This window comes from Chanodichthys erythropterus, chromosome 18 (genome assembly GCF_024489055.1).
Source record: "Chanodichthys erythropterus isolate Z2021 chromosome 18, ASM2448905v1, whole genome shotgun sequence".
In the NCBI taxonomy this organism is placed as follows: domain Eukaryota; kingdom Metazoa; phylum Chordata; class Actinopteri; order Cypriniformes; family Xenocyprididae; genus Chanodichthys; species Chanodichthys erythropterus.
Genome location: NC_090238.1, coordinates 19,035,318 through 19,050,506, shown reverse-complemented (window position 1 = coordinate 19,050,506; position 15,189 = coordinate 19,035,318). Strand labels below are relative to the sequence as shown.

The window sequence follows — 15,189 nt, the reverse complement described above, 5'->3', positions numbered from 1 at the left end:
AGATTGGGAGAAAGTTGTAGAAAGTCAACCATCACTGCAGCTCTCCACCAGTCGGGGCTTTATGGCGGAGTGGCCCGACGGAAGCCTCTCCTCAGTGCAAGACACATGAAAGCCCGCATGGAGTTTGCCAAGATGGTGAGAAATAAGATTCTCTGGTCTGATGAGACCAAGATAGAACTTTTTTGGCCTTAATTCTAAGCGGTATGTGTGGAGAAAACCAGGCACTGCTCATCATCTGTCCAATACAGTCCTAACAGTGAAGCATGGTGGTGGCAGCATCATGCTGTGGGGGTGTTTTTCAGCTGCAGGGACAGGACGACTGGTTGCAATCGAGGGAAAGATGAATGAGACCAAGTACAGGGATATCCTGGACGAAAACCTTCTCTAGAGTGCTCAGGACCTCAGACTGGGCCGAAGGTTTACCTTCCAACAAGACAATGACCCTAAGCACACAGCTAAAATAACGACGGAGTGGCTTCACAACAACTCTGTGACTGTTCTTGAATGGCCCAGCCAGAGCCCTGACTTAAACCCAACTGAGCATCTCTGGAGAGACCTAAAAATGGCTGTCCACCAATGTTTACCATCCAACCTGATAGAACTGGAGAGGATCTGCAAGGAGGAATGGCAGAGGATCCTCAAATCCAGGTGTGAAAAACTTGATGCATCTTTCCCAAAAAGACTCATGGCTGTATTAGATCAAAAGGGTGCTTCTACTAAATACTAAGCAAAGGGTCTGAATACTTAGGACCATGTGATATTTCAGTTTTTCTTTTTTAATAAATCTGCAAAAATGTCAACAATTCTGTGTTTTTCTGTCAATATGGGGTGCTGTGTGTACATTAATGAGGAAAATTGAAATTAAATGATTTTAGCAAATGGCTGCAATATAACAAAGAGTGAAAAATTTAAGGGGGTCTGAATACTTTCCGTACCTATACATATATATACACAGTAGTTTGTTAGATTAGAGAGACTCTGTCATTCACAGTGCCCCCACTATAGTGCCCTCTAGTTCGCAGTTTTCTGATTGATGGAAAATTTCTAGTGGATTTACTTGCAGAATTATGCATAAAATAATACCTCATCAAGAATCCTGCTGCTAAACACAATTCAATCATGATAACCTTCGGAATGAATTTAAATAGCATATATATATATATATATATATATATATATATATATATATATATATATATATATATATATATATATATATATATATATATATATATATATATATATATGCATGGAATGTACATAGCTTTGTTCTTGGCGGACTAGATCTGCTACGCTGCTTCTGGATGAGTGAGAATACATCTAAAATGCACATGAAAACATTGAAGTGAATTTAGGCTGCTGCAAGGAAACTTAGGGAGAACCCCCCAAACAGATCTAGGCAGGTGGTGCTGGGGAAGGTGGAGGGCAAGCGAAATCCCATGGTGCGCTACAATGAACTGATCCGATTCGAAGTCAGGAATAAATAGTTTACGTACTGTAGATAGAACAAAAAGGAACTATTGGACGACCAATTGAACCTATCAGCTGCTCGGAAGAGTTTCATGACTAAACTATATATTTATTAAAGTTCCCCTGTAGAAAAAATAAAGGGATTTTTACTTCCGGGATCTGACTCTATTGACCTGTTTTGATAAGAATGTTCAGCATTCATATTTTAACTGACAGTGATGTTGCTGTGGCATTTGCATACTGAATTGTGATTGGTTTAATTTCGTTACAACTATTTAGATACTGAATTTTGATTGGTCTTGTATCCCTAGCATATATTTCACCATTTATAGCCGTCTAATGATTCTTGAGTGCAGTCAACTTAAAACAAAATGAGCGTCACCAACACTGTTCTTTTGTAGCATTGTAATCACTAGTTTAGATCACTAGACCAAGCCATTTCCACTGTAGGCTATTTTGCCTTATGACAGGCAGAGTTTTGAGGTAAATAACGTTTTCTTCTGCCATTCAATATTAGTAGGACAGGCTGATCCATTTCATCATACTCCATCTTTTATTTTAAAAAAACTCAATCTGAATCTGAATCTAAAAAAATCTCCTCAGCGCGCCGCTATATAGAAACCGCTCGAAATTCGATTTGCGCCTTCTGATTGGTTCTCGGAATATTGCGGCTTTTGCTGCCAAAGGGAAGTGGCGTCTAGAGGCTTTTGCCAACAAACCGATATTTCTGAATGGGCTGACCTGCAATTAAGAGGATTTGAAGCACGTGATTTGTTGAACGTGTACTACGTGCCGTAAGCATTCGTTCAATGTCATTATCTCATTTTTGACAGAGATGGCGTTTAGCGGCTTTTGCATCTGAACTCTTCATATATATATATACAGTGGGTACGGAAAGTATTCAGACCCTATTACATTTTTCACTCTTTGTTATATTGCAGCCATTTGCTAAAATCATTTAAGTTCATTTTTTTCCTCATTAATGTACACACAGCACCCAATATTGACAGAAAAACACAGAATTGTTGACATTTTTGCAGATTTATTAAAAAAGAAAAACTGAAATATCACAGTGCAGTCAACTTAAAACAAAATGAGCGTCACCAACACTGTTCTTTTGTAGCATTGTAATCACTAGTTTAGTCAGTCTGAAGCACTCTCACAAACTCTCATTTCCCCCTTCCTCACTTCCTTTCTCTTTGTAACGATGAAAGCATGGTGTCATCGCTCTTAGCTCATTTGATAAAACAGGCAGCACAGAGAGAGTTACGAGTCCCTGTTGCATTATTTGTTTGGCTGTAACATCTATTTTTGTACCAGTGCTGAATCACTCTGCTCGCTCCTTCTCCTCCTTTCTCATTCATTCTCGGCCCTTCAAACTACCCCCCCACCCCACCTCTTTGTTACGATCCATCTTTCTCTTTTAATCTCTCCTTATCTCTCTTTCGTTCAATCAGTCTTTCTGAGTCAGTTGTTCATATGACCTTTCTGTGAGGTTTTAAAGCTGGCTGATGTGATGAGAGGTGGTTTAGCAGGATTTAATACTTTTTTTTTCAGGATTCTTTGATGAATACATTTTAAATGTCTTTTCTGTCACTTTTGATTAATGTCTAATTAATTCCTTTCCAAAAAAAAAGAAAAAAAGTACTGACCCTAAACTTTTTTTAATGGTATTTCATTCTCTCCTACAAACTCTAAAAACGTACACTCAATTAGAGGACCAATCTAAATCAAAGATCCATTTATCTGTCTGGTCCAGCTGTGTGGATTAGAGCAGAAAAAGATTTTGATAACCTTTTGCTCATTAGAACGCATGGCAGGCTTCAAGAACATCAGAGTACTGTTTCTCACTGTTTTTCTCCCTTATTAATGAAGTGAGAGTTTGTGTTATAATTATGTATACAGTATGTAACTTGCTATAATAAAGTCCGCAGGCTCATTTATGACACATTTGAATGAATGAGTAATCAGTGTTTTGCACAATATGTTCAATATTCAGAATAGTGGCCGATTAATATGCTTTACATTTGGTCTCCCTCCGATCTTGAATATTTGGTAACATCGTGTTGATGTACAGGAGATATTTGACTTTAAAACTCTCCCTCTAACAGCGGTCACCTACACACCCAGTACACCCACCTATAAGAGGACGCCTCCACCCGTGCCCCCTCGTTCCACCTCCAAGCCCCTCATCTCCATCACAGCGCAGAGCAGCACAGAGTCCACGCAGGATGCCTACCACGAGGGACAGCTGGCCAGAGGTGGTCAGTGTTATTCTAGTATTATTTATTGGCTTTTTATTTTTATATTTTCATAATTAAAATTTTTAGTATTTTTTCTATTAATTTCTATAAATATTTCTTACATAGCTTTCATTTTTTTCTCAGTTTTATTAATGTTAGTACTTAAATTTATTTTAATTTGTTGCCAAGGCAGCATTTCTATTGTTTTTTAAGTTTTTCAGCTAATATTTTTTTTTAGCATTATTTCAGTTGCCCAAATAAAATTTTTAATAATTTAAGTTTTAGTTGGCAATAACAACCAATGTTGGGGAAAGTTACTTCTAAAAGTTATGCATTACAATATTGCGTTACTCTCTAAAAAAAGTAACTAATTCCGTTACTTTTTATGAAAAGTAATGCATTATGTTACTTTTGCATTATTTTTTTCTCACCTGGGCTGGGCTTTCTTGTTTGTTTTTTAACAACAACAACAAAATTCTATTGTAGGCAAATGTTAAGGCCCTTTCACACCAAAAGTGAAATGAATAAGCCTGAAGGAAATGCATATTCACACCTGTACAGTAGAGGGCGCCGCTCAAACAAACTTTTCAGCTGTGCTGCCATTCTGGATTAAAGAAGAACAGGATACAGAAAAATGAAGTTCAACACTCTTATTTCTAAAGCTAATCTAAAGTAATTTTTGCTTATTAGTATGGTTGAATTAGATCATTGATGATCAGCAGCAAATACAGTAGTTAATAAAGTGAGATTAAATACATAAAGTATATTTGTGTAATTTAATAGTTAATTATTACAGGTTTGCCTAAAATTCTGAGATTGTATTTCAATGTTTTTATTCATTTTGAGGAATACTGAATGTATTCATGCAAGTGAGATGAGTAAATGCATGTTCATATTTAGTCTAGAATTACAATAACAATCATATTCACACAGCGCACACAACACCTCTGCACTTTATTTCTCGCAACATCGGGACAGGAGAGCTGTCAGTCAATTAATGTGAAAAAGTAACTTGAATTACTTATTTAAAAAAAGTAACTTGATGTTTTGTTGTAAATTGAAAAAGTAATGCATTACTTTACTAGTTACTTGGAAAAGTAATCTGATAAGTTACTTGTAATGCGTTACCCCCAACACTGAAAACAACACTGCATAAACTAAACAATACATGTGTTTACCATACTTCTGACTACAGTATGTGAACAATGAGGGAACATCCAGGTTTAATACAAGTTAAGCTCAATCCACAGCATTGGTGTAATGAATGTAAAATTGAATATAACTTTGCACAGCAAAGGCTAGTAAGTGATTTCCTTCATACTAAAATCATGTTAATATGCAATAAATGCAGTTTTCTATCTTTTTTCCCCACAAATATTCCTTCAATTCTGAACATTGCATCATTCACAACCATTTGTCTTCAGAATGGCAGAGTCTTCTCTTTATTCTTATCCCACAGGCATTTGGGGTTCTGAAGGGTTGAGTCTGAGTTTGGGTCGAGCCCTTTATAACTCTACTGACAGTCTGGACAGCGCCAAGGCCGTCACTATTGCCATGGAAGCGGCTGCCATGGCAATGGCAGGAAAGAGACACCCCTCCACAGACAGCCACAGCTCAGTAATGACCTGTGATAAAGCTGTGCTGGTGTCCAAGGCGGAAGAGTACCTAAAAACACCAAGGTCTTCAATAGGAATACAGGTGAAGTGCAATAGTTTAATCTACGATCCTGCATCACCGCTTAAAAGAATAGTTCATCCAGAAATATAAATTCTGTCATCATTTATTCACTCTCATGTCATTCCAAACCTCTATGACGTTTTTTCTTATGTAGAACACAAAAGATATTTTAAAGAATGTTTTAACTGTTTTTTGTCAGTACACTGATCGTCAATGGAGTCCAAAACAACAATGAATTCCTCAAAATATCTTCTTTTGGTTGATTTGGCTGACCAATGGCGAAAACCTGAGTCATATTTTTGGTTTGTTTGTTTTTGCTGTTCTGTTCTGTGACTTCAATTTTAACTGGTTTGAATAGAAAGCTGCCTTTTCTTACCACCTCCCTGCTGTTGCGAGCTCCCGTCTGTCTGTTGTGAGCAAAATATTCTTGAACAGAGTGCTGACTAATGATATATCCAACCCACAGGCACTCATGCAAAGTGAATCTTACCTAACCAAAGCAATATAGGTTATTTTGAAGTCCAAACACAGAAGTATATACAAACCCATACACCTCCAGTCTGTGTTGTCATGCTAAAAATAGCTTCTGTGAGTCATCATACCGCAATCCATTAATTAACATTCAACTCAGGCTTCACTGAATGGGCTCTCCCTCTCTCTCCTTCCCTTAATCTCCCTATTTCCCCATCCCTCTCTCTTTCGTCCTCCCTCCCTCTCTCTCTTGCTGTCTCTTGCCAGCAGTTATCTGTCTTTGCCTTGTGAATATCTGTGTTGAGATCATGTCCTAATAATGTTAAATAGGTTTGCCTCTCTCAGCCCTTTGGTGCATCTGTTTTCCATTCATTGTCCACACTACCCCCTAGAGGTTATGCACAGAGGTAGCACAATTAACTGCCAATAGGGGTAAATTGAGTCCATAAATATTTATTACCGGCCATGAAACAGAATTTTGCATTATTATATTTATAAAAAAAAATATGTTTGCCTCAAGACTGCAATTATTTAGCTGTTCTCCTTGCATATTAGTGACAAACGGCACATGCCACTCTGTCACACTGCACAAGATGAGCCAGTGTCTGTTCAATGAAACAAAATCTGTTACAGAGAACATACTAGGTAAATTTATGGTGGTTTTATCCAGTTTTTATGCAAAAAAAAAAAAAAAAACTTAAATAAATTAAAGTAACTGATTGATACATGTCTTTGATTTTAGTTGATTTAATATGTCTGGTTTTAATCATGCATTATGTTGAATTTCCTAATATAGTGACCAGCCTACCAATTTTTACTCACCAAAACCCATTTTTAATTAAACATGGCACTTGCCAAGTTTTAAACTTAATTCTTGGTTATGTTGGGAGTACACTGGTGAACATGCTCTATTAAACTGCATGTCATGAAAGTGTAAATGTGATGTGTGTAATTTGACATTCCAACTTAATGTACAGAGACGACTCTAAGTAAGCCATTTAATCTGTAAACAATGTGTCTCTGTGGCACTTTAGACTTGCCGTAGCAACATTTGATCAACAAATGGCGTGAGTTTGTTTAGCTGAACGACACATGATAGACTGATGCTGAAATGCCACACTAAAGTTCAATATTATGTGAATATTTTTCAGATTGTGTAGAAGGGAAAGTCTTGGTGTATCCTTTCAGGTAGATGCAGAGAGATTGTAGTTTGTGAGCTGTGTTGGATTGCGTCATGAAAGTGGTCAGATCTAAAGGAAAAGAAAAGCAAGCAGACATCTTCTTTATTGTGTCAGTTGTCATCTTCCTTTTTATCCTGCTTGACTGAATCTCATTTCCTGGGCCAGTCTGCTGATGATAAATCCACTATTTCCTGGTTCACCGTTTAATTCATTTTAGTGAGTTTTTTTTTCTGACTAAAATGGCATCTAATTTTAGTTGACTAGTGAATGAATGAGGCATATTTAGGTGCTGGTCTTATAATTAGAATATCATCAAAAAGTTGATTTATTTCACTAATTCCATTCAAAAAGTGAAACTTGTATATTATATTCATTCATTACACACAGACTGATATATTTCAAATGCTTATTTCTTTTAATTTTGATGATTATAACTGACAACTAAGGAAAATCCCAAATTCAGTATCTCAGAAAATTAGAATATTGTGAAAAGGTTCAATATTGAAGACACCCGGTGCCACACTCTAAACAGCTAATTAACTCAAAACACCTGCAAAGGCCTTTAAATGGTCTCTCAGTCTAGTTCTGTAGGCTACACAATCATGGGGAAGACTGCTGACTTGACAGTTGTCCAAAAGACGACCATTGACACCTTGCACACGGAGGGCAAGACACAAAAGGTCATTGCAAAAGAGGCTGGCTGTTCACAGAGCTCTATGTCCAAGCACATTAATAGAGAGGCGAAGGGAAGGAAAAGATGTGGTAGAAAAAAAAGTGTACAAGCAATAGAGATATCCGCTCCCTGGAGAGGATTGTGAAACAAAACCCATTCAAAAATGTGGGGGAGATTCACAAAGAGTGGACTGCAGCTGGAGTCAGTGCTTCAAGAACCACTACGCACAGACATATGCAAGACATGGGTTTCAGCTGTCGCATTCCTTGTGTCAAGTTACTCTTGAACAACAGACAGCGTCAGAAGCGTCTCGCCTGGGCTAAAGACAAAAAGGTCTGGACTGCTGCTGAGTGGTCCAAAGTTATGTTCTCTGATGAAAGTAAATTTTGCATTTCCTTTGGAAATCAGGGTCCCAGAGTTTGGAGGAAGAGAGGAGAGGCACACAATCCACGTTGCTTGAGGTCCAGCGTAAAGTTTCCACAGTCAGTGATGGTTTGGGGTGCCATGTCATCTGCTGGTGTTGGTCCACTGTGTTTTCTGAGGTCCAAGGTCAACGCAGCCGTATAGCAGGAAGCTTTAGGGCACTTTATGCTTCCTGCTGCTGTCCAACTTTATGGAGATGCAGATTTCATTTTCCAAAGCCAAAGCTACCAGTACCTGGTTTAAGGACCATGGTATCCCTGTTCTTAATCGCTTGACCTTAACCCCATAGAAAATCTAATGGGTATTGTGAAGAGGAAGATGCGATATGCCAGACCCAACAATGCAGAGGAGCTGAAGGCCACTATCAGAGCAACCTGGGCTCTCATAACACCTGAGCAGTGCCAAAGACTGATCGACTCCATGCCATGCCGCATTGCTGCAGTAATTCAGGCAAAAGGAGCCCCAACTAAGTATTGAGTGCTGTACATGCTTATACTTTTCATGGTCATACTTTTCAGTTGGCCAAGATTTCTAAAAATCCTTTCTTTGTATTGGTCTTCAGTAATATTCTAATTTTCTGAGATACTGAATTTGAGATTTTCCTTAGTTGTCAGTTATAATCATCAAAATTAAAAGAAATAAACATTTGAAATATATCAGTCTGTGTGTAATGAATGAATATAATAAAAAGTTTCACTTTTTGAATGGAATTAGTGAAATAAATCAACTTTTTGATGATATTCAAATATATGACCAGCACCTGTATATAGTGCTTTACTATGTACTACTGTACACCCAAAGTGTTTTACAGTCAAATGAGGGTGTCTCCTCGACCATCACCACTGTGCAACCATCTACTTGGATAATGTGACAGCAGCAACAGAACAACAGCGCCAGTGCGCTCACTACACACCAGCTATAGGTGGAGAGGAGAGAGAGTGATAGAGGCCATGATTTTTCCAAGTGTGTTTTTTTTTTTTTTTTTTTTTTTTGGACCATGCATTAATTAATCAAATGATGACAGAATTTTCATTTTTGGTTAAACTTTCCCTTTCCCTTAAAAACAACTTCAAGTGTAACCCGCTCTGCACAAGCCTCAAACCTGGGTCTCTGGCATGGGAGTCAGATGCTCTAACAAGGAGGCTAAAGGCTGCAACCTCTAGCCTCAGTCGCTAGAGCATCTTTTGAGATCAGAGGAGCGAGGTTTTCTCGCACAGCGACTACTAGCTGGCTTCCGTTACACAAGCTTGCATTCAGATCTGCCTTCATCCAATCAACAACTGATGGAATTCTTTCTTTTTTTTAATAAGCCGTTTCACTCAGATGTACATCACATTATGCATGAAAAGATCCATTGCTACTTTTGTTACATCGCAACTTTATCAACAAGATTAACACTGATTCCAAGTCACCTGAAGCCACATAATTACTTTCTTGACGTTTTTTTCTTCACACAAATGTATCATATGACTTCAGAACACTTGGAATATAGTGCATGAGTCATATAAAGTGCTTTTATGGTGCTTTTTTGTCCCTTCTTTTAGCATGACACTGAAAGCCCCTTGTGCCGGTCAACCCTTTGCACCTTCACCACACCAGTTTTGAGATTTGTTTAAATGTTACACAATGACGGAAGTGACCGCGTTTACCCCAGAGTGCTGCAGTCCAAGGTACAGTTTTGTCACTATGAAGGAACCCTGAGCACGCAGAGTGCACTCCCTCACACATTATCAAACAGTGGAGGGAAGCACTGCTCACCTAGCCGTAATCCTCGTTCCTTCATGCTTGACAGTCTGACTCACTCAAACAGAATTCCTGCGCTCAGCCTTTCTGCTTTTTTACGTTCTCAGCGGTCAGACCGATAGATCAGTGACAGCTGATTTGTCTGATCTGTGATGTGAATCATCTTGTTCTCTGATTCTGAGGTCACCCTTTCCCATCCTGTCCTTTTCCAGTGCTTGTGTGAGTCACACTTTCTTCAGATGTTCTTATAGTGACAGACACTTCTAAGCAAAAGACATCTTTTTTGATATACCCGAAAGATTGACCTTCAGTTATTCAAGTTATTACAGGATTTCTTTTTAGCTAATTTGCCATCTCAGGACTGCCTACAGATCACTTCAATAGTCATGGAGTGATAATTGTTAAAAAATAACTGCTTAATTATTTAAAATAAAATTAATAATTTATGAGACAAATGTTTGTGGTTGGTAAGATTTTTAAGTTTTTTTTTGTTTTTGTTTTTGATGCTCACCAAAAGCAATATAATATTTTGAAATATTACAATTTTAAAATAATAAGCTGAATTTTCAGCATAATTACTCCAGTCTTCAGTTTCACATGATCCTTCAGAAATCATTCTAATATACTGATTTGCTGCTCAAGAAACATTTCTTCAGTTGCACTGCTTAATATTTTTGTGAAAAACATGATAGTCACATTCTTTTATGATTAGAACAGCATATATTTGAAATAGACTTTTTTTGTATCAATTTAAAATCTTTGCTGTCACTTTTGATCAATATATAATATTATATTTAAAGATTGCTCCATAATTATTTAAAATATGTTGTCTGTGCTACAGTTGTTTGGAGCTGTGGTTCACTTGACTAAATGACATACAGTGGCATGCGAACCCCTTTTTGAATCTGTGAAAATATGAATAATTTTAACAAAATAAGAGAGATCATACAAAATGTGTGTTATTTGTTATTTAGTACTGTCCTGAGGAAGATATTTTATATAAAAAATGTTTACATATGGTCCACAAGACAAAAAAAATAGCTGAATTTATTAAAATAACCCATTCAAAAGTTTGGGAACCATTGATTATTAATGCTGTGTGTGGTTACCTGATGATCTATGACTGTTTTTGTTTGTTTGTTTGTTTGTTTGTTTGTTTGTTTTGTGATGGTTGTTCATGAGTCCCTTGTTTGTCCTGAGCAGTTAAACTGAGCTCTGCTCTTCAGAAAAATCCTCCAGCTCCTGCAGATTCTTCAGTTTTCAAGCATCTTTTGCATATTTGAACCCTTTCCAGCAGTGACTGTATGATTCTGAGATCCATCTTTTGTTCAAAAGTTTTCACCCCTGGCTCTCAATGCATCGTGTTTCCTTCTGGAGCATCAGTGAATGTTTGAACCTTTTTTAGTAGTTGTGTTTGAGACCCTCAGTTGACCTCAGTGTAAAAAGATGGATCTCAGAATCATACAGTTACTGCTGGAAAGGGTTCAAATATGCAAAAGATGCTGGAAAATCAAAAAATCTGCAGGACCTGGAGAATTTTTCTGAAGAACAGAGCTCAGTTTAACTGCTCAGAACAAACAAGAGACTCATGAACAACCATCACAAAACAAAAAGTAGATCATCAGGTAACCACACAGTTTTAAGAACCAAGGGTTCACAAACTTTTGAACGGGGTTATTTTAATAAATTCAGCTATTGTTTTGTCTTGTGAACCATTTGTAAACATTTTTTAAGTACAATATCTTACTCAGGACAGTACTAAACAAAAAATAACATGCATTTTGTATGATCTCTCATATTTTGTTAAAATGATTTACATTTTTGAAGATTCTGCAAGGGGTTCCCAGACTTTCGCATGCCACTGTAGTCACTCTAAGTTTCTCGAGAGTTTAATGTATAAAGTTTCCATCACCAGTTTGTCACATTTTTTTGTACTTGAAAGAGAATTTTTCACTAAATCAATGTTAAAAACCTTATTTATTATGCCAGTTTACATAATGAATACAATTACTTAAAAATGAGGCTCTTACTCTTTTTGAAATATTTTGATAGCACATTATGTATTATTTATTGAGTTGCTTGTGGACTAGAAACTGTGTGGGTGTTTGTGTGTGTGCATTTTTATCTCTAATTGTCTCAGCCTGGAAAATCAAACTGAGCTTTATCCCCTTTATAAAACTAAAATCGTTTTTGTGTTATTTGTCAGCATGTGCACATTGCCCTGGTTTCTGACCTGTGACTGAACTTACAATTTTAAAATCAGCGGCTACCCCAGTCATGTGCATATTCCATGGGATGCACAAGTCTGACACTAAATTGAAAATACAATAAAATAAATTGAAATGTAAACTTTGAAAAAATTGTTTTAGGAGTTAATAAACAATAACATATTTACAATTCTGCTCAATTTATAAGTTATAACAGTAATGCTGATCATATCATTTGTGATCAAGTACATGGTCAATAATCATCTGTTAAAGGTCTGTGTTGTCATTGTAGGTGGAAGCGGCGACTGATTCTGAGTGTGAAAGCAAAAGCTCTCGAGAGTATCAGTCTGTTGGGATTCAAGTGGAAGACGAGAGACGGTAAATATCGAGCACCTCTGTTTTATCTCTATGTGTGAAGGGTTTGTGAGGTGCGATTTGCTGAAGTACCAGCTGAGGGTGAAATGTTGTTGTCTCATTTGAGATCTTTCTCTCTCATACAGGCAGGGCCGATTTAAGCGGTCCAACAGTGTCACCGCCGCCGTTCAGGCTGATCTGGAGTTGGAGGGTTTTCCTTTAATGGAGGATAAAGGTCTTCAGTTTGGTGGAGGTTTCCAGCGTCACAGTGAGCCCAGCACCCCTACGCAGTATGGCGCTGTACGGACCGTCCGCACCCAGGGTCTCTTCAGCTACCGTGAGGACTACCGCACCCCCACGGAGCCTCCGAGTCCCCAGCGTAGCCCCGAGCCCTGGCTGGAGCCCTCGCCAAGGGAACCTATCGCCACCGTGGCGGTTACCGTGACACCGCCCCAACCTACAGATTCGGGAAGAGCGTCGCCCTCGTGCAGGAGAGACGGAAGCTGGTTCATGCAGCTTCTGCACACGGAGACGAAAAAGATGGAGGGGTGGTGCAAAGAGCTGGAGGGAGAGGCAGAGGAGAACGATCTGTCAGAGGAAAGTGAGTTAACAGAGCTCTGGATTCATGAGCCGTTAAATCTTTATATTATAATATTTGTTTGCTGGAGAGTTTGGCTCCAGGTTTCAAAGTGTCAGGTATGAATCCAAAGAAGTGTCACATTTAACCGTGAAACGTTTGCAGAGCTCCAGGTTATTAGAGGCTCACACTGAGAGTGCTGCCATGTGAGCAATTACGTCTGTCAACATCTGTCAGGTTTCCATGGCAAAGAGCTCAGAACAGCACTGAGACTCTGAACCACAGTCTGAGAGAGACAATGCACAGAAATTAATGTGTGAGAATAGTATTCACATACTTTCAGAATATATTGACAGTCACATACTACACAGTGCATCTGTCATGTTCCCATTGTACTTTGACCCTGCTGAAAGAGCTGGTTTACTGGTCTCAGATGGTTTAAGATGGCTTTCCAGTTGGCGTTTAGCTGGGCGGCCAGCCTGACTAGATTAAAAGTACCCAAGACCCTTTAGAGACCAGCTAACACCAACAAACTAGGTTAAGCTGGTTTTAAAAAAAACACAAAGACCATTTAATTGGGTGTTAAGTACAATTTCGCCTTGAGCAACAACTTTCTTGGTATAAACTGCACTTAAACTTGAAAAGAGCAGATGTAGTACACTGTCTTTTTCAAACGTTTGGGGTGTTTTTTTATGTTTTTGAAAACTAAGCCTTTTTGGTAAGCTTAAAACCATTTTTAATATGAAAACTATTTAAATATATTTAGGAATTGTATTCCTGTGATGCAAAGCTGAATTGTCAGCATCATTACTCCAGTCTTCAGTGTCACATGATCCTTCAGAAATAATTCTAATATGATGATTTGCTGCTCACAAAACATTTCTTCTCATTAATATTATCAGTGAGGAAAACAGTTGTTCTGCTTAATATTTTTATGTAAACCATGATACATTTTTACAGTATTCTTTGATAAATAGAAAGTTCCAAAGAACAGAAATTATTTGTAAAATAAATATTTTATAACACTATAAATGTCTTTACTGTCATATCACTTTGCTGAATAAAAGTGTTAATTTCTTTCATAAACAAAAACATCTTACTGACCCCTAACTTTTGAACATCATTTGTATTGTTCGCCTACACTCAAAAAAATTACTTTATGATATTCATCAAACTAAATAATACAAAAGAAGTGCTGCATGGGGTATGAGTTCCTTGTCTCGGTGCTCTTTGGGTATAAGGGATGGTTCAGCTCATAAAAATAATGATAGTCCAAGGCATTCGAATCTTTAGTTTTAAAAAAAGTCTTTATTTCATCATGGCTATAAGTTTTAAAATCAGGTGACAAGTGCAAATAAATAATGTTAATTAAATGCAACATAACCCAGTTACCTGGAAACTGTTGACATAAAAAAGTTAAGTAAATCCAACGTATCATTTTTTGGAGTGCAAATGAATACTTACTGATTTCACATTTTCAGCTTTCTAGCAGAAACATGCATGTTCATGTGCAAGTTCGCTGGTATACGAGTGTACAGACACTGTATGAACTCCATTAACTGTATAAATGTGTGAGATTTTCAATAGCTCTCCAGGTTATTAAATATTTATCTCTTTCCCTGTTTGTGTATTAGTCCTGGGGAAGATCCGGAGTGCAGTAGGAAGCGCACAGCTCTTGATGTCCCAGAAATTCCAGCAATTTTATTGGCTTTGCCAGCAGAACCTAGTAAGTAACATCAGTGCGCATATGCCAATTTGTACACGAGTTTGTGTTCTATTTATGTTATTGTGCTACGCTTTGTACTCACGGCAGCTCTTCCCCCGATGCACCGACGCACTTCCACGGGGACTGTCTATGCTGGAGTAATTGTGCAGTAGTTGACGGCCTTTTGTTCTGCTGTCATATTTATTAAATATGATACACAGCAGCACATCAGCTGATCTGAGCCAGGCATGCAGAGAACACAAATGACCAAGTACTGTGGCATGCAAAATAGAGCAATGCTTTTGAAAACATCCTAAATCCTCTTGAATAAAATACTACTCTATTCAGTGGCAATTTGGCAAACTCTTGCAGTGGTTGATTTGGCCACATACAGATTTATGAAATAACAACAAATGATAGAAAAATATAGTCATTGCATCAAATAAAATTGGTTACACTTCAGCT

General features: G+C 37.7%; 1 protein-coding gene across 1 annotated transcript in view; it reads left to right on the top strand.

Annotated features, from left to right (window-relative positions):
* The window catches only part of dlgap2a (discs, large (Drosophila) homolog-associated protein 2a), a 54,352-nt gene that overhangs the window by 36,854 nt on the left and 2,309 nt on the right, over positions 1-15,189 (top strand). The window contains exons 5-9 of the mRNA XM_067367078.1: positions 3,582-3,740; positions 5,191-5,411; positions 12,381-12,466; positions 12,589-13,043; positions 14,654-14,745. Of these exons, the coding sequence (XP_067223179.1) occupies positions 3,582-3,740; positions 5,191-5,411; positions 12,381-12,466; positions 12,589-13,043; positions 14,654-14,745 (1,013 nt within the window). The remainder of the gene's footprint in view (positions 1-3,581; positions 3,741-5,190; positions 5,412-12,380; positions 12,467-12,588; positions 13,044-14,653; positions 14,746-15,189) is intronic.